Source organism: Perissodus microlepis, chromosome 18 (genome assembly GCF_051167445.1).
Source record: "Perissodus microlepis isolate ML-2025 ecotype Zambia chromosome 18, ASM5116744v1, whole genome shotgun sequence".
Taxonomy (NCBI): domain Eukaryota; kingdom Metazoa; phylum Chordata; class Actinopteri; order Cichliformes; family Cichlidae; genus Perissodus; species Perissodus microlepis.
In genome coordinates this window covers 6,221,002-6,240,114 of record NC_140478.1, presented here as the reverse complement: position 1 = coordinate 6,240,114, position 19,113 = coordinate 6,221,002, and the positions used below count along the sequence as shown (strand labels likewise).

At 40.2% G+C, this 19,113-nt stretch overlaps 1 protein-coding gene across 10 annotated transcripts in view; it reads left to right on the top strand.

Annotated features, from left to right (window-relative positions):
• The window catches only part of ctnnd2b (catenin (cadherin-associated protein), delta 2b), a 205,812-nt gene that overhangs the window by 62,375 nt on the left and 124,324 nt on the right, over positions 1-19,113 (top strand). For 8 of the 10 annotated variants that reach the window (XM_084911800.1, XM_084911795.1, XM_084911793.1 and 5 more), the window contains exon 3: positions 9,678-9,790. In XM_084911800.1, the coding sequence (XP_084767926.1) occupies positions 9,678-9,790 (113 nt within the window). Of the gene's footprint in view, positions 1-1,443; positions 1,691-1,941; positions 2,036-9,677; positions 9,791-19,113 lie in introns of those variants that run through there. The other 2 variants (XM_084911798.1, XM_084911799.1) reach the window with 2 other exon arrangements.

Sequence of the window (19,113 nt, the reverse complement as noted above, 5' to 3'; positions counted from 1 at the left end):
TGTAAAACTGTATACTGTAAATGCAGTTTATGATAGCATCCTCCATTTTGGAAGACCAGTTGTGCGGACTTCCAGCCCCACACCACCAATCACAAAGCTTAATTCAGAATCAACAATCTTAATAATCTTCTAGTATGAAATAGTAGAACCAACAGACAATAGGGAGTCAATCAGCAGTCAGTGAAAACTACTTCAGACTTCCATTGACTTGTTTTATGAAAGAAACCACAAATTCTACAACTAAGTTTAGTCCTGTTTCAGTCTAATTGTAATAAGTTAGCCCTGTATGACATTAGGCCTATCTATTACTACCCCTAATAGTTCAGTCCTGCAGAGGGCAACAATGTCACTTGATGACAAGATGGCTCATTTCAAATTTTAGTTGGACTGAAGTTTATAATTATTGCTATAAGTGTACAGAAAAAGTCTACCTTTAAATGAATGAGGTGAAAAGCAGCCAGTGCACCTGTTTGTGAAAACCAGGAAAGAACATCAGCGTTTCACTTCTCCTGTGTCAATCCTACCCTAACATGTTAGCAGCTAAGGGAAGTTATGTATGAATACATTTATCTTATTCTGGGATATGATAACGCTGACACTTTGCCACCAAGCTTGCACAGTCACTAAAAGAACAATAGATTTCGAGCACGATACAAACCACCCCTGTTCGTGGAGCACTTAAGCAAAGACACCTACACTCCGCCTCGGTGTGTAGTTTGGATAGTGTGACTCTCCATTCCCTGGAGGCTTGGCACTTCCTCATGTTAGAGTTCAGAAAGGCTCAGTCATACTGCTTTAGATTCCACTGAGACAAATGTTGGTTCAGTTGAAATGACCTGATTGTACACTTTTATAAAATGGTGATGTGATCGGGTCTTTGCAGATAATAACTACATCGTACTACAGCCGTGTGTAATCTACATGTGGTTTTGTGTTTGGGTGAGTTATAACACACCTAATGCACTTTTTTGGCCCCATACACTCCTTACATCCCGTCTCAGCCCATAGGATTTCACTGAGGCAGAATAGAGTGTGTGTGTGTGTGTGTGTGTGTGTGTGTGTGAGTGAGAGTGCCTTGCTCCATCCCACTTCCTCTCCATCTTCAGGCTCCTTTGCTCTCCTCCTCCCAAAATCCCTCCTTGCTTTTCAGTGATGGTGGATGAGGGAGGGAGGGGGTGCAGATGGTCTGCTCAGAGAGAAAGAGAGGGAGAGTCACAGAGTCACAGAGAGTGACTGGCGAGCGGCGGGCTTTTTTGGCATGCTGTGCCGGTGGGAGGGCCCATTGTGATGCAACGTTGCATAAATAATGCCACGGGGCTTCTAAATGCTCCGTTGCCATGGGGACCTTTGTGCCTCAGTGAACACAGTGTGTGTATGTGTGTGCTTCATGGCCCCGGAGGAGGGAGAAAAAGAGACACAGACATAGAAGCAAAGAGAGAGAGTGAGAGACAGACAAGGGGCCGAGGTGCAGGCAGCTCAAGTGACATTTGTGGTCTCTCTCTCTCTCTCACGCGCACGCTCTCGCTCTATGTCTTTCTATTTGTCTCTCTATCACTTGGTTTGACCCAGGACAGATGAGTGTTTGGAGGAGGGAGAGGGAGCACTGTTGTCACTTTTCGACTAGACAGGAGCAAAGCAAAGCGGGATATTCTGTGATTTTGTCTCTTTGTGAAGTATGGTCCATGTGAAGGTACGTGTCTGCGTTGCTTATTTTTTTATGCAACTCCTTCACCAGTACTTCTTTCCAGCATTAAATTCCATCACAGTCCCTTCCTCTTGCTCTGCAGTAACAGGTGTCTGCCCTTCAGCCCTGAATTGGAGGGAGCAGAGATCGGAGGGGGCGAGGAGTGGAGGGGGGGTAGAAAAAGGAGGGAGCGATCGCTTTTGTTTGGCTGTTTCTGAGAAGACTTGCATCTGAATTCTCACAGCTCACAATGGAGCTGGTTAGTCAGCCTGTTAGTCTGCCGGTGTGTACTCTGTGCAAAACAACAAAAAACACTTTTTTCCTCATCTGCTACAGAGACTTTGCCTCAAAGTAGGTTGTGTTTTTTTTTCTTTCTCTCTCTCTTGCTGTTCCTTTCGTTGCATCAGCTGATTATGGGGGTTTAGATTGATTTGGCTGCGTAAAAAGTCAGATCGCACAGGGAGAAACGTGCAGTTTCCATGTGTGGAGTGGTGTTTGAGATGTAAATAAGAAATGCAGCTCACTGGCATCAGAAGACTATAGCTTTTTATCTTCAATGGGATCATGAGATCACAGACGCTGAAAGCATCAGTGTGCTTCTGGTGGGTGATTGGCTGCTTGCTAAAACTTCAACAGATACTATGATGATTGATTTTAGGCTAAAGGGCTAAAATTACGTGCATGTGTGGCTTCTTAGTTTTCTCTCAAATATGACTGATTAATTGGGTTCTGTTGAGCAGCTATATTTTTATCCCGAGTGCTGTGTGAAAATGTTGAAAGTGTGCAAACAGTGAAGCATGTCGAACTGTTCTCACACTGTGGATGTTAACATCCAGACTTTCTGCTTCGCAAAATGCTTTCAGAAGCTGCACTTTATCACGTCTTCTGGTTTGACTGCAGAACACGGACACGGGTGACAAAGTTAAGAGAAGAAAATTCATGGCTTTGTGGAGGGGCTGAGTTTGGGGGATTTTACTGGACCTTGCTTGTCCTCTTGAAGGGAAGGGTCACTGCAAATACATATAGCGATCAACATTAATCCCACGGCCCCATCCACCATGCACAAGGGTTCATTGAATAGTTTGAATGGTATTAAAATGGTGTAATGTTGATTAGTTAATATTTATTTATCTGTCTTTCTTCCACAGTGTGTTTTTTTTTTTTTTTGTTTCATTTTATTTTATTTTATTTTATTTTATTTTTTTCCTCTCATCACTCAGATGGCTGTCCCTCCCTGAGCCTGGTTCTGCTGGAGGTTTCTTCCTGTTAAAGGGGAGTTTTTCCTTCCCACTGTCACCAAGTGTTTGCTCATAGCCGGTCATTTGATTGTTGGCTTTTTTTTCTGTATCACTGCAGGGTCCTTACCTTTCAATGTCAAGCACCTTGAGGTGACTGCTGTTGTGGTTTGGCACTATATAAATTTAAATAAATTAAATTGAATTAAATCATAAGCTGGAGACTTCACAGTAACCGACTCTTAAACCAGTTAAACAGCTTTGGGAGCTTTTGGTTCTCCGTACTATCATCAAAACAACAAATTAGGAAATATCTTTTGGAAAAATGGAGTTCCATATTTCCACTAGCCTTCCAAAGTCTTGGAGAATTAATGGCAAAGTGTACTGAAGCTAATCTGGCTGCAAACCTACTTTACTCCCTTAAATTTGCCACCCGATTGTAGCTGATATTTTGCTGTTGCACGTAAATGCAAACATACAAGCCAGTTTCCAAGAAGACTTCTGGAAAGAAAAACAGACTTCGATCCGATCTACAAAATATTTCAACCCTGCGTTGTCTTGATACCAGCACAAAGGCACAGCAGTATGTCCCCACTGATGTGTGCAACGTTTGTGTCCTCACTTGCAGAATCCTTACAGATGTATTTAATTATCATTGTATGCCTGTGTGTGTGTCTGTGTCACATATGTTTCTCTATGCTGGTGTGTGCGCCTGTATGTCTGGCCAGTTGCCATTAATAATAAGATGTTGCGTAATTACAGTGAAATTTGCAATTTGATTTGTTAAGTTATTACATTAATGATTCATTATAATCAAATTGTATCATTATGGTGGGAAGCCTAGAGTTGCCTCAGGCATCTTAGGCATTTACGCTCCCACAGTCCAGCACTATGTTCTCCATCACTACTCTTAGCCATAAAATACACATTGTGTTAGCACTATAAATAGCATTAATGTTCCTTTTCAAGCTTTTTTTTAGGTCATTAAAAATGGTAACGCTAATATTAAGCTGCATTGGGTGCAGACTGGTTTTTATTCTCTTTTAATGATATGCATTTGTTTTCTGAATCTGTATAACTTAATTTTGCTGGGCACTCCACCTGGGTCTTTTTTTGAGTTATTGTGTGAGCAAAATGAAACTTATTGGGTTTTTAGAGGGTGCTATTTTTCTTTCTTCCCCCTTATAGGATTGTTTTTTTGAGTTTTGTTATGATTCACACTCATCTTAAGATGGATTTTTTTTTAGGCATCATACACATGTACTAAACAACGACAAAACAAAAAACAGGTTTTTGGAGTGTGTTAAGTCTGAGATGTGCAGTTTTTATAAGTATTCAGGCCCTTGTGTTGGTTAAGGCCCCTTTGGAAGCAATAACAGCCTCAAGTTTTCTTGGGAATGATCCTTTCTTTCAGGGGTTTCTGCCATTCTTTTCAGCAGAATCCTTTAAGCTCAGCCGTGTTGGAATGAGAGTGTTGGTGCTCGGCCGCTTTCAGGTCTCCCGAGCTGCTCCTGGCATCAGGTCTGGATTGTGCCTGCAAAACTCCAGGATTTTCACAGTGTTATCCAAAGCAACTCTTGTGTTTTCTCTGTGATGTGCTTTGTTTCAATGTCTTCTTGAAATATAAACCTTCTGCTTAGCCTGGTATCCTGAGCCCTCTGAAAACGGTTTTCACTCGGGATTATTCTGTATTTATTCCGAAGGGTCTTGCAGTCTCTGTCACATGAAAAACATCCCTACAGCACGATGCTGCCTCACCACCACTTTGAGCGACTGTATCGATGGCATTAATAAGGTGATTCTCACTACCCGGCTCTCTCCACACATGGCAATGGGAGCTATGGTGGAACAGTTCAATTTTTATTTCATCAGGGCAGAGGATTTTTCTTGTTATAGCCCAAGAGCCCAATCAACTGCCTTTTGACAAACCACCAGTGGGCTGTCTTGTACCTGTTAGTGAGGAATTGCTTCCCTCCGGCCACTCTTCCTTCAAAGCCTGATTGGAGGAGTGCTGCACTAACAGTTATCCTCTGCTATTACTCAGTTTGACTGCCAGATTTGGGAAGTTCTTCCATTTGAGAATGATGAACCTATACTCTTGGGCACTGTCACCTTCACTACATTTGTGCCCTGAGACAGACCGATCCACTCTGACATGCACCATCAACTATAAGACTGTATGTAAAGAAGTGTGCGCCTTTACTAAATGCTTTGTCTGAATTTAATTAAGTATGGGTGGATTTAATCAAGGAGTCACGTATTCCTATAGTACTGTGTGGTGACTGATGGAAAAAAATCCCTGTAAACAGATATTTGCATATGAATATGATGGATTTGCTGACAAGGGCTGAAAATTTTGGTCCCGGAAGCTTTCAGGTTTCAGTTTGCACAGTCGGAGTGCTGATCAGTCACATTTGAGTGAGTTTGGTTATGTGCAGCCAAACACTGAGTGTGGAAACCACAAGAGGAATGCATTTCCCAAAATGCAATCTGAAAACAATCAGCTATCGTCTGATGATGATTAAGCTTTTTATTAGCTGCATTCATCTGCATTTGTAGTCGGGCTGCAAACAACGACCTTTGCACAGAACGTTGGTCGTTACCTGCACAGGGTCTTAGTCATCAGGCAACAGCCGCCAGGTTCACAGCCTGACCAAAAAAAAAGGGGGGGGGAGAGAATTAAGGTTAATGATGGTGATGGAAAACTTGTAAACCTTAAAGGATCTGAGAAATAGGCACTGTACGTGCGCTTGTATCACTCTCTTCACTTCCTTTGTTTGTTGATGAGTGCATATTTCTTTCATAATAGCTCGTCTTTATTTAAACACTGCCTTGGAAACAGTGATTGATTGTATCCTGTGGTCTGGCATGACCTATTGTAATTATGTCACTTTTATTATCTCGAACCAGCCAAAGGACTGTCAGAAAGCCATTTAAAGATCCAAACCATACCTTTGAAACCAGCACTGCAGTGGCTGAGCGCTGATGTGCCTTCTCCACTTGATTTGAGTGATTCAGCAAAACAATTTGATCTTTCTTGTTTTATTGTTTTTTTTTTGGTAAATTTTGTTTATTTAATCACCTATAATGATCACAGCAGCAGACACAAATATCCTAATCAGCTGCTTGCTTGTTGGCACATCAGCTAATTAGTGGTTATTCATCACGCATAAATTAAGCCTAAGAAAAGGTCTCTATCAAGAGCCACCCAAATGAAAAGATTTGCTCTTAAATGACACGTACGAGTGATTTATGAAAACTTTTTGAATTTTTAAAATGGAGCTTATAGGTTTCGCTAAGCTGCCATCCAAGCCTTGAACAGATACCGGCGTCCTAAACCAAACATATACATTGAGTTTAGATATAAAATATAACTCAAGTTCATTTTTTGACAATTTGTATTGTATATTTTGGTTGCTGCTATTACCAGTCAATATCCATGCGTTATAAAACCAGGCAGTGAAATATTACCCTAATAGAGTATACTTCATGATCCGTGCCATGGCTGTCAAGTCTGCTTAACTAGCAAGATATTTTCTGTCTGCACAGGACTGCAGTGTTCTGGTTCTCAATGTTGAAAATCATAATAACCAAATATTTTAAAACACCAGTGTACAAGCATACTACTGAGACCTCTACTGGACAGTTTTAAACAGCTCCAGCTTTGACTTTGTGTGGTGACGTTCCTCTTTTTACTCTCATTAAAGAGGTTGAGGAGGCATCAGAAAGGGTATCCGTCATATCAGATATACCAACGTATCTGCTGTGGCGATCCCTTGTCAAATAACGGAACAGCGAAAAGTACAATTTATTACATTTTTCCTTATTTTGTGACACATATACTCTTAGAATGCTGGACCAAGGCTCACACTTCAGAGTCCTATAAATATTAAACAATATTTCTGCTCCTGGATTTGGAGCTGTCTCTAATATCACCATGTCAGGACAGACACCCCACCCAGTTGCTGTTTGAACCTGGTGTAAGCTGATGAAAAGAAACCTTACCTTAAGCGAGGACAAAGAAAATAAAATGGGTTTCAAGGCTGAATGACACAAAGCTACTGTTGTAGAAGCCAAAAATACAAATACAGACTTGAACTCAGCAAACCGCAAACTCTTCTCATTTTTAAAAGATTATCTGACTAGTTCAATGGCTTGCTGTGTGGTACAGACTGTCCAAAAAGCTTGTGCTTCAATTTTGGTGAGCGAAATTCTGGTATTTTCTTAGTCAGTTAGCTAATTAGCTGACGTGTGTATGTTGCTGCTTGCTAACCAAGCTTGCTAGCATTAGCTGACAAATTAGCATTAGTAGGTCCCCCTTCAAGAGAGGCTTGCATGCTAATGACCAAAGACCTACTAGTCAGTTCAGATGATATAATATGTGATACATCCAGTGTTGCCAACTTAGCGTCTTTGTCGCTATATTTAGCGAGTTTTCAGACCCCTTAGCGACTTTTTTTCTAAAAAAAAGTCGCTAAAAAAAGACGTGAAAGCGGGTATCGCTTTTACTCTCAACAAGCAGCGGGTGCTGTAAAGCAGTCAGTTCTTTTTTTACTCTTTTACCCTTATGCTGTTTTGTGGTTCACAAGGTTTAAAACTACTTATAAAACACACACACACAAAGTAACTCCACCAGAGTGCCTATTTCGGGTCACTTTTGCCGGTCCAAGCCCAGGTAAAGGAGCAGGGTTGGAATTGTGACATTAAAAAAAACAATAATTGCTAAAAGAAATTTAATTTGTAGTTCTAAATAAACTCTAAATGCATTTAGGACGTTTTTTACTCACTTTATGTCTCTTCCACGATGTTATTTCTCTCTCCAACAACATAGGTTACAATTAGATTAGCATGACCAATTATGCAAATTAGGCGATGATGTCATTTAGCGACTTCTAGCGACTTTTAGGACAACCAATAGCGATTTTCCTTACTGAGGAGTTGGCAACACTGGATACATCCATTATGAGGCCAGCTTGCACAAAACTAATGCATGTAAGTGTATGTGTGTTACTTGTGGCAACATCAGAATAAAAACAGTAATAGCAAAATGGCTACGTTCACACTGCAGGCGAAAGCGCATCAAATCCGATTTTTTTTTTTACCCTATGCGACCCATATCCGATCATGGTATGACAGTGTGAACGGCACAAATCCGATCTGGGTCACTTTCGTATGTTGTACTGAATCCGATACATATCCGATGTTTTAGAAAGCGACTGCTGTTTGAATGGTCAAGTCGCATTAAATCCGTCTTTTACGTCACTGACACAAGACATACGCCAATTATCAGCTCCGGAGAAGCACCCGATAAGACATCGTGAACGCTTCCTGACCATCCAGCGTAGATGTCAGTGAAACTGTTGGGAAGACAACGTTGGAGAAACGTGAACATTTTATTTATACTGTATAATCTGCAGATTCTGACAGAAATCTGCTACTATCCTTTGAAGCACTGCTCCTCTCTAAAACAGCAATAAGGATAATTATTAGGTTATTTACATTATTATGTAAATTACAAAATAACTTAAAGCAAAAATTGGGAAACGTAAAGTCCGAAACAAGTCTTTATATTAAGGGCCATCAGTCAAACAATATTGTTTGCTCTGGGTCTAAACAGAGCGCATTGTGTGTGACGTCTTCTTTTGCGCATGCGGGCCGCTTTGAGGGTTCACACTAGAGCGCGTTTGCTGTCGCATTTTATTTGTAGTGTGAACGAGCAGACAAAAAAATCGGATTTGATCAAAAAATCTGAATTAAGCATTAAGTCCTGCAGTGTGGCCAATGTGACGCAATTGCAGTGGAAATAACCATTAAGCATGGCCTTTAAAAAAACCCATTGAACCTCCTGGTCTGCCAGAAAGATAGAAAACCATCCAATTAAATACATAAAACATACTAAATTATGTCCATCATGTTTTCCACATCCTCTTTGTGGCTCTTTGGACTGGATCATTTTGCTGCAATCTCTTCTGCAGTGGTGTAATGTCACTCCACTGGAGAATTGGTGTCACCAGCTGTTTATCTCAATGGGCCCATTTCTTCATATTCATATTTTTAGAGTATGCGGGAATTCACTATTTCCTCGTAGATACATATGTGCAGAGCTTTAACATGGTACATGCATTGCCCCAGGGATGTTCTTGGAGCTGAAGTTCTTCGTCACACTGGCTGGACAGTTAGGGCTGTTGTCCTTCTTGTCTGTTATCCTAGAACAATTTGGGGGGGGGGGGGGGGGGGGACTGAATGTTTTTTTTAACTGCGGAGATGCGACTGACAACTTTTTTCCCACCACTCCATTAATATCAACCAGCATATGCCTACCAGCAGGGTATAAATCCATCGGGTGTCAGTGCATAGATGAGCCAAGTATTAGAGTAATGCTTACAACTTTTTTGACACTATACGTCAAAAATAGCAGAATTCTTCTCCCCCAAAACCTTCTGCTGTTCCATGACTTTCCTCAGTGGCACAATAGCAAATGTCACATTTGTGATGGTTTGAGTTTGGTGTCACAGTTTTGCAACATGTCAAACTCTTCTCTGTGAATATCTGGCAGTGTGAAACTTGGCAGACGCAGCGATATCTGGCCTGTTTTCCCACCACAGACTGCGGAGTCCATTTCACAACAATTAAAAATGTGTCAGCGAGAACGCAGCCAAACTAATGCTCAGGATGACTGTAAATGTGACAGTAAATAAATAGACAGATTGTTTTGACACATTCCTGCTCTCCCTCCCCGTCTCTCTTTCTCTTTCTAGGAGCTGCAGTTTGAACGTCTGACCAGGGAGCTGGAAGCCGAACGACAGATTGTCGCCAGTCAGCTGGAGAGATGCAAGCTTGGCTCTGAGACCGGAAGCATGACTAGCATCAGGTGTGTGCGTGTGAACGTGTTTGTGTGTCCAACACCTGTCAGGTTATCTTCTGTACACTCTACCTGTGTGTGTCAGCTGTACTCTCGCAGGTGACTAGCTATACAGCTGCTCGCATTAGAGAAACGCTCCTTGATTCGTGTCCAAAATTCATCGGTGTGCTGGTAACTGCGCTGTAGTGATTTGCTTTTGAACTCGGAGAGAGCAGCGCTGCACCCGATGTTGCTTGCTTTCTTTTACCCAGTTTAAACATACACAGAGATGTGCTGATGTGATGTTTCAGGAACCTGGTTTGTTATAGTGCAGTCGAGTAGTGTGCACAGTGCAGCAGTAATTAGATTACATATTATTATTATTTTTAAAAGCTCACTTTAAGTGAGCTTGTATCTCATTAGATTATAGCATTTAAATAATGCAGGGAGCATTATTACAGTACCTAGATAGATAGTTACATTCTAGCTGACATTCATATTTAAGGCAGCATTAGAAGGAGCAGAACAGACAGTAAAAATCAGTGTTTACATATTGACTATAGCCAAAATGATAGCTTAAAAATAACTAATTATACTTCAGCTAGTCTCTAAGAAACATTAGCATTTATCTGGATTTTTTTATACCTAACTTGCCAGTAAACATGAATAATTTACTCTATAAATTGCTCTTTAATATATTACTCTTATTATCTCCATGCATCTTAGCTTAAGCCATTGTTGCTAATATTTCATAAATGCTGTTGTATGTAGCACTCATTGTATTGTATGTCACTCATCCAAGTGACTTCTTGAGTCTCTGAAGAAGGAGACTGAAGAAGTCACTTGGATGAGTGACGAAACGTTTCTCCCACTGAAAATGCTACGTCCAGATGAACAGAATAACCTCTTGGAGGTTTACTTACCTGGATGATTGAGATTGCATCAAAACCATTTAAGTCATACTTGTGCACCCTCTCTCAGTTCTAAGGTTTTATTTATGAGGGTAAAGAAAAACAAAAAACAACCTTCCAGTTCGAGAAGCAGTCCTGTGTAAAATTAAGTGTACCTTGTGATTCAGTAGCATGTAGAACTCAGCAACCCCTCCAAACAAGTCATACTTGTTCACTCTTTTTTTAATTTTCTATCATAAACTTTAACATTTAACTTGCTAACTGAGGCCTGTAGAGTCTACGGTGTAGCTCTTGGGCTTTTTTCCACTTTCTCGGAGCGTTGCACGGTCTGACCTTGGAGTTTGCTGTGACATCCACTTCTGGGAAGACTGGCAACAGTCTTGAATGTTTTCCAGTTGACTTGAACTTTTTGTATGGAAATGACTTTGTAATGTTTCCCAGATTGATGGGTAGCAATAATGCAGATGTCTTTCCTCCTTGGCATTGTGTTAACACACACCTGACTGCTTCAGACCAGCAAACCGACAAGGGTTCAGCTTTTATTGAGGTGCTGCAGAACCGTAGACATCAAAACCAAACAGACTAAGATGCTGAGTGCACACTGTCAGTAATTTACTGCGGATCTATATTCACAACCCCTTCCCAACTACACTTGGATATTTCACCTGTTTGTATTGTGAAAATATTGATTAGTACAGCTTTAAAACAGCACAACTCAAGGCAGTCAACTAGGCTAGGCTCATTTATTAGTGAAAAAAATCATTGGGTTTTTAAATGCACTATATTTTGACTAGGAAATGTTCCTGATGCTCTACTAATTAAAATTTAGTTTAAACAATTTTTTCCCTTTTGCCTCCTAAACACCTTTTATAGGAAATGATAGCTTTGCTTGCTTGTGTTATTTAACAACACGAGAATTGCTATCAGGTTTTTACACGTTTAGTAATTACGATCCCCTTACCTGAACCCATGTAAAGAACACATGTTCACCGTTGTCGCCTCTTAGTCTTTTTCAGCTGTTCATATTAAGTGCACAGAATAACAACAGGGAGGTGACAAAGACAGGGAGCAATTAGGCTGTGATGGTGTAAAACACATGTTGCTCAGTTCAGAGTCATTTTAAGGAGAAGTATATAAAAAAAAGCTTGAGACCGTTAATGAACCTAACTCTAGACGTGCTGTCAAAACCTTACTGGCAGACTTAACGTTTATTGACGGGCTCGAGTTGCATTCCTGAAGCTTTTAACTGCACATTAACTACTCGCTGTGCCTTGATGCTGAGATTTATGCGTGAGAAACGATCTCATTTCCCTGGAAGGATTTGAATTTGAAAGAAATCTAATGCCAAATTGACACATCATTTCAAGAGAGGTAATGTAGACGCGATGCGATTATGTGACCTGACTAACGTTCAAAGGCGTTATAATGGACGCTCGAATATGAAGAATTTTGTAACCCTTATAAACAATGTTCCCTCTAATTTTTCATGTGTCTGAGCGAACACACAAACTCTCTGAGCGATCCCTTGGACCACTGTGAGCAACAGCAGACGTGTGCACTGTGGTCACGCCAGCATCGAATCCATCCAAGTTACATGGTTTATTAAAATAATCAAATTACAGCATTTACATTTATGTTAGACTACTTTTAATTAAGTGCTTTAGCCCACTTACAATGAAAATTAAAAAAATCTTGTTCATGACCTGTGTAGTATGTTAACACTATTGAAAGTTGAAACTTGAACTCCAATTTTGAAAACACAACTTTCTTTTTTTTTTTTTTTTTTTTTTAAATAAAGCTCTAAAGGAAATGAATTATATAGTTACTTCTTCGAAAAAGTAACTGAGTTATGCAAACAACAAAGTTTTTGCAGCTGTTTACCTAAAAATGCAGCCAAGGCGTTTTTTTCAAATAAACATTTCAAACTATTTACAGAACAATCAGCTGTTCTGCAAATTTGATGCCACACAAATTATTTGTGCCACTCCAAAAAATAATTTCTGTCCACTATGAGATAAAGGAGAACAACAGCCTGATACCTGCAGGCCTGACAACAGGAGATGTGTCACTCCTGTAACACCTGTAACATTCAGCAGTCGCCTCATTGTTCTGACACACACAACAAAACTATTGACTACACTACACACTAACTACACAAGATTTGCGCTAAATGTCCCAAATCTCTCAATTCTCAAAACACCGTCACCTAAAACTCCCCCCCTTCCTAAACAACTAAATGCCATGTTGCCATATCATTTTTTGATTGGTCCACATAGTACATTTTTCAACCAATAGGAAAGGGTGGGGTTTTTTTGGTTTTGTTTTTGCTCACAGGCGGAGAGTGCTTTCGAGCATTTTCTTTATGAAACGCCGTTTTCACCGTTTCTTCCCGCAGTAAATATAAACAACAATAGTATTCAGGAAGAAAACCAAACATTGCATATATTTTTATCATAACTCTGGTTTTACGTGGCCTATCAACACAATTTAAAAACTGGTGTAAAGTCCACTCCAATTGTTGTACACGTTGTCATTAACGTGGCTTCACTCCACATCAGCCACGCCGCTTTGCTAGCTAAAACAGCCTGCCGACGACGTTGATTAGCTGCGTATATACGAATGTGAATCGCATTGTTGGCTGGACAATGGGATAAGGCGGCATCGTTCTAATCCCATACGGGAGCAGCCAGTCACTCACTGACTAACACTAAAAAACAGAATTGTTAAAGTATTAATTTTAATTTCAATTCAGGTTAGATTTTTTTTGTGTGCGCAACGCAGATTTTCTGTGCGCAGAGACCGTGCCAGCAGTGCACAATTGCGCACGCGCGCAGCTTAGAGGTAACATTGCTTATAAACCTGATATTTTTAATAATTCCTCACTGCACCCGAGACAGCAAAATCATTTTGCAGCATTATTTATTTTTGGTCTTTCTAAAGGATGTTCCACTGTCAGAGTCCACTGTGCTGTGCGGGGCCGTCTTGTTCCTTTATTTATTTATATATTTTTTGATAACACGGGCGAAAAACATAAAGTATTGTTATATTATCTGCCTCTGATTGAGTTTAGACGGCAGCTTCAATATCTGCTCTGAGCCTGAAGAACACATTCTACACATTCCATACTGGTCCCAACGTGAAAACTGCACTGCTGACACAATAGTGATAATGCACTTAGCCCTCCTCTCAGGACAGTGGAACACGATTAAAGCCTCCGTCTTCATTTCTCTTTCTCACTCTGTCTCCCACACACACACATAAATAGACGTGCACAATCCATCATCTTTTCTTCTCTTTGATTCCGTTAAGCGAGTGGGGATTCCGTCCGGCTCAGACTAATTACTCATCTGCCCGTATTGTAATTCTCATTTCAATTTAAGGGGTGGACCAACAAAGAGCAGGAAGATGGTCTAAAACTGACTCATTCACAAGTCTAATTAACTGATGCACGTATGGCTCTTCGGCGCTGTCACAGGGCCGCATTTGCAACGGCGGCAACGTGGGATGGGAAAAGGTGCAGAGTTCGGAAAGACGTGTCTTCCACTTCATCACACAGCCGCGCGCAGATATAAATGCTGCAGTCTTGCAAACTCGATTAGATGGGTTTATTATTTAGTGAGGGGCAGAGCGTCCTCCGGATTACACTGTCTTCCATTTTATAGGCCATCCACTTTGTTTGACTTGCGGGGTAATTACTAAATGGACAAATGGTTTGGCAAAACACACAAGTCCAGCACGGCAATATGCTGGAGGTTTGTAGTGCCTAAAGCATGTTGGATTTATTGTTCAATTACCTCTGAAACATTAGTATTGCTGCTGTTCCAAATAGTTTTATTCATCACTGCTTGTCCCAGAGAACAGAGGGGTCAAAATATAATCGGCAGCTACAATACACGGACAGGAATTCATCTTGGTAGCATTTGTGGTGAAACATATTGAAACTGTATGTAAGCTACAAACTTTAATTTAACCTCAGCAGCGCAGACGACGTAAAAATGCAAACTGTTGCAGCGTTTGCCATTAATTGTTTGTCATTTTGATCCATAACGTTTGTTCTTGTTGACTTCTTGTTTCTTTCTTCTATTTGTTCTTTTGTTCTTCTATTTGTTCGTTTAGCTAGATTAACGTTAGCATGACACAGATTGCTTTGCCTCATTTGGCAAATTAGAATATGTAATTATAGCTAAAAAATGTAGCTGTTAACAGTCAGTGTGTTCTAAACCAATGTGTTGCTAAAACAGCACCCAGTATAGAAGTCATATTATATATTAGCAACAGTCTCAGCTTTTCTTACTTTGCATTAGCTAGCCACTGTTCTCAGTTGTGTAGCATAAAGTGTGACGAGTGTCTGGTACAGATGATCAGCACTGTGCAGAAATCTTGAGTCACACCTCATTTATTTATTTTTTTGCTCCCAGTAAACCAGACTTTCTTGTATTTTTTTTTAAAGCTAGTTTTGAGCAATAGCTTTCTGAAAGACTTTTGAAGTTCTTCTTTGGATATTGGATATTTTAGCCAGTGCTATTGGGGGATCTTGTCAAAGTTGATTGAATTATAAATGCAGAAAAGTGATTTGATTCACAATTCAGTACTTTTAGGAAAGCATCTGATTGGCTAAGTATTTATTTTTCAGCATGATATGCAGTAAAAACATAGCTACATAGAAAAACACACAGTGGAACTCTATCAGTCATGGATTGGCTCAGACCTCAATATTATTAAAGCAGTGTAGGATCATCTTTACAGAGAACAGAACAAAAGGCAAAAACATCCAAAGAAGATCTTTGAATCTCCTTTAAGAAGCCTGGAGAAATATTCCCGAGGAACACCTAAAGAGATTTCAGGAAAGCTTGCCTGAGAGTGTTTAAGCTTTGCTGAAGAGTAAAAGTGGTCATACTAAGTTTTACAAACTCTGTACAACTCTAAAGTTTAATTCTTGATATGATACTTGTGTGAAAAAAAACAAAGAACCTCCTGCTATACAATTTCTTCATGATCAGGGGCATTAAAAAGAAACAGTTAAGGCTTTTTAGATTAGTCATATCTTTTCAACTCTTAATTATCCAAATAACGAAGATCAACTCAATTACCCCCCCCCCCCCTCTCGTTCTCTTAGAAACTAATTATGCGGAAAATAAAATGTGTCATTTGTAGGATAATTCTATCTGAAGCCAGCTAATCTGTAATATCATCAAGATGTGTGGAGCTACTCTCTTTCTATTAGTTTGTTGGACAAATCCATCACGGACCATCTTATTGTCTTTCCCAAAGCAGCAGCAGCTCTAGTTTCTACACCCAGATAAACCACAAGTTTATAGATTGAGGCACAGTAGATATGATATGACCAAAGATAATACAATAGCTGTGTAGAATTTTCAGACACATCTTGCTGATGGCGGTGAAAGATAGAAAGCAGCAGAACAATAGAGGACGGGGCTGTGTTCAGTGTGGCCTTTCTTGGGCTTACCCTGTGTGAAAAATGTAACTATACTAGAATAATAAAGGTTTTTTGTCACAAATTTCTTTGTTAATCTTATAGATCATATCAGATGTCTTTTCACCTGAATCTCTTTGTCTCGAATGTTTGGCTTTGATATGTCTAACAGGAAGCTACAGTATGATGAAGTTCTGTTTGCAGACAGTCGCTAAAGAAAACTTCAAATCAAAGTGAGTGTTAAGAATGACCACATGGCTGTGGAGGGCTGGCCATTCAGGAATCTGCTCCTGTTGTGTTGCAGAAAATAAAGACTTACAGAGGTGCTAATGAGTTCTACTGCTCTGCCTTTCTTTCCGGTCTTAATCAGTCACCACAGGTCACAGTGTCTGCTGCTTTATCGCTTCAAAAAGTACAAATCCACAGTGTGTGTGTGTGTGTTACTCTTTCACTCAAACCGAGACAGTGTTTTTGTCTGTGCAAAGAGTTCTTTTGACCACAGTTAGAGTAGATAAAACTAATCAGTAGAAGCGTTCAGTGCAATTCTGGTTGCAGATATTCAATATTGAATACACAGCACTTAAAAATCTTCGGTCCCTGTTTTTCCCCACGATTTTTGGCTATAGAGAGAGCTGCTCTTCTCGTTCTTCAGCTTCTCTTGCTATTATGTTTTCCCTCGTGTTCACTTTTATCATCTCTTCTCCTCTGACCTCCGTTTTTGATGTCAGTTTATGTCCTTCCATATTTTTTTTTAGTTCTGTCTACATTTCGCTCATCATCTTTTCCAGCTCTTTTCAACCTGTCAGCTGTCTTGAGGGCTTGGAAAGAAGGCGCCTGAACTTCTTTAGGTGTGTATTTAACCCTTGATTCAGTGGGACTCTCCATCAGTTGTTTCAGATCTGAGGAATCCTCCTAGACGAAGGAAAAATATCTTCACAAACCTAAATAAGTCCAGTTACTGTCTTTTCAAGCCCTCAAGACTAACGTGTCCTGGATGACTGAGAACCTACACAGACATGCTGTCAGCTGTCTTTCTGATCTACACAAACAGCGCTTTGTTGCTCAAGCAGTACATTTCAGCGTTATTATTTTGTGTCCTGTAGCGGTTTTTACTTTGGCTTGGTTGTACAAAATGAAAACAAAGTCACCGGCCAGATCTGGACTAGCTTAGGACCGAGTGTTTGTGCATTTTAAAACCAACACTGGACTGGCTGCTTGACTCGTATCTTACCCAGCTACTTAATCTTAAGAATCCTTTAGCTTGTAACTTGAAATATAGCAAAGTAGGACAAACTCTAGGATACAAGAGTGGCCTCTTTATATTTATTCCACTGTTCCCTGGCCACCATCTTTCTATCTAATCATCGAAGTGGACCTATGACAGCGAGAATACCCTCAGTAGCTACAGATATCATCTCTCTGGTGGCACCGCTATGGATCGCCGCCTCCCATGTCAGGCTACTTGCTTTTGGCTGTTTCATTTGCAACATTTGTCAGGTAATCACATGCACGGCCACTTGCTTTTTTGGCTGCTAAATGGTAACTGCATGTATGTCGCGCATGTGCATGTTCATTTTTGTGTGTATGTATGTGCGCGCGTGTGTGTGTAAGTATTGGCTGTAACCAGAGCACCCAGTGAGACCCACTGTCACTCGTCTGGTGGGAAAATGTGACCTGTCTGGCGAGCCCAGTGAGCGCCCATTACCCAGAAGCTGTCAAGGCTCTGCCAGCTTAGACTCACAGCAGTGTGACTCTCTCTCCCTCAGCACAAATCCACTAACAGAGATGTTTGCAAAGAGGAGAGGCTTCACTAAGAGCTACTGCCTGTTTTTATTACATTCAAAAACTGCTTTCTAGGAAAGGTCCCTAATAGACCCGAAGGAGGGAAAAAGTCTTTCCTCTTTGAGGTAATCGGAAGAATGGACTTTGGCTATACAGAGCATTACAGAAAGTCTAAGAGATAAATATCAGCCTTGTCAAACATGGAGGCTTACACACACAGTTTCATTAGGAAGTGAACCGATGAGTCTGAAAGTAGAAACTACAAAAATAACAGCTATAATAGACGGTTGTTCTCATCAAACAGCCTCAGCTTAATAGTTCTACTGGCAAATCAGATTTTGTTAAAGCTACAGTGAGCTATTAAATCTTTTTAAGAGTAGACATGCATTAGCTCTCTACAGTGATGGAAAGCTGCAGAATTTCTCTGGTCATTAGTCAGGCTAAGTGACTCCAAGAAGTGTTGAAAATTGAGCTGACCGGAATCAAATTGTGGTAAAACCAAACTAAAATCAAACAAATGAGGTGCATTTAGAATCAAAAGCAAATTCAAACAAACAATATTAATACAAAGTGGCCTTATCGCATCATGAACAGATTATATCACAGAAAAACATTTCCCCAAAGCTTGGATGGAACTAGGTGGCAATTAATTCCCAGAGTGCCTGTTTGATTTTTTTCTCAGTCTAGTTACCATAGTAAACTTTCAAGTCCTGGAGTCACCTCTTGTTGTTGCACAACATGGATTTACTGAGTAAACTGTTATTTGGTTTGCTTTGATATGCTAACTGTGTGATAGAAATGCATCTTTTCAACATCAAAAGATCTCATCAAGAGGAAGCAGAAAGAGACGGCGGAGGCAGGCGGAGATGCCAGGCAGTATTTAGTGCTCTGATGTTTACTGTATATAAAAGATGGACACAGCTTCTATGTCTAAAAATGCAGAAAAAAACAGCATTTTTTTCCTAATGTCCAGCAAGATGGAAAATTGATCCATGATCTCAGTAAATGGCATCAAACTTTCAAATTTTAATCAATATAACATGATTTTTTTTAAGTTATGGTCCACATTAGACCCAAAAGGACAATAAAGCAGGCCTCACCTGTATATGAGATGTCAGTTATAACGAGTATTCAGTGTAATTCATTCAGATGAATCCGGTTTTAAAACAGCACAGTGATGAGGGTCAGAATGCGAGGCTTGAGGGTTATGACTGTAAGGTAAGTAA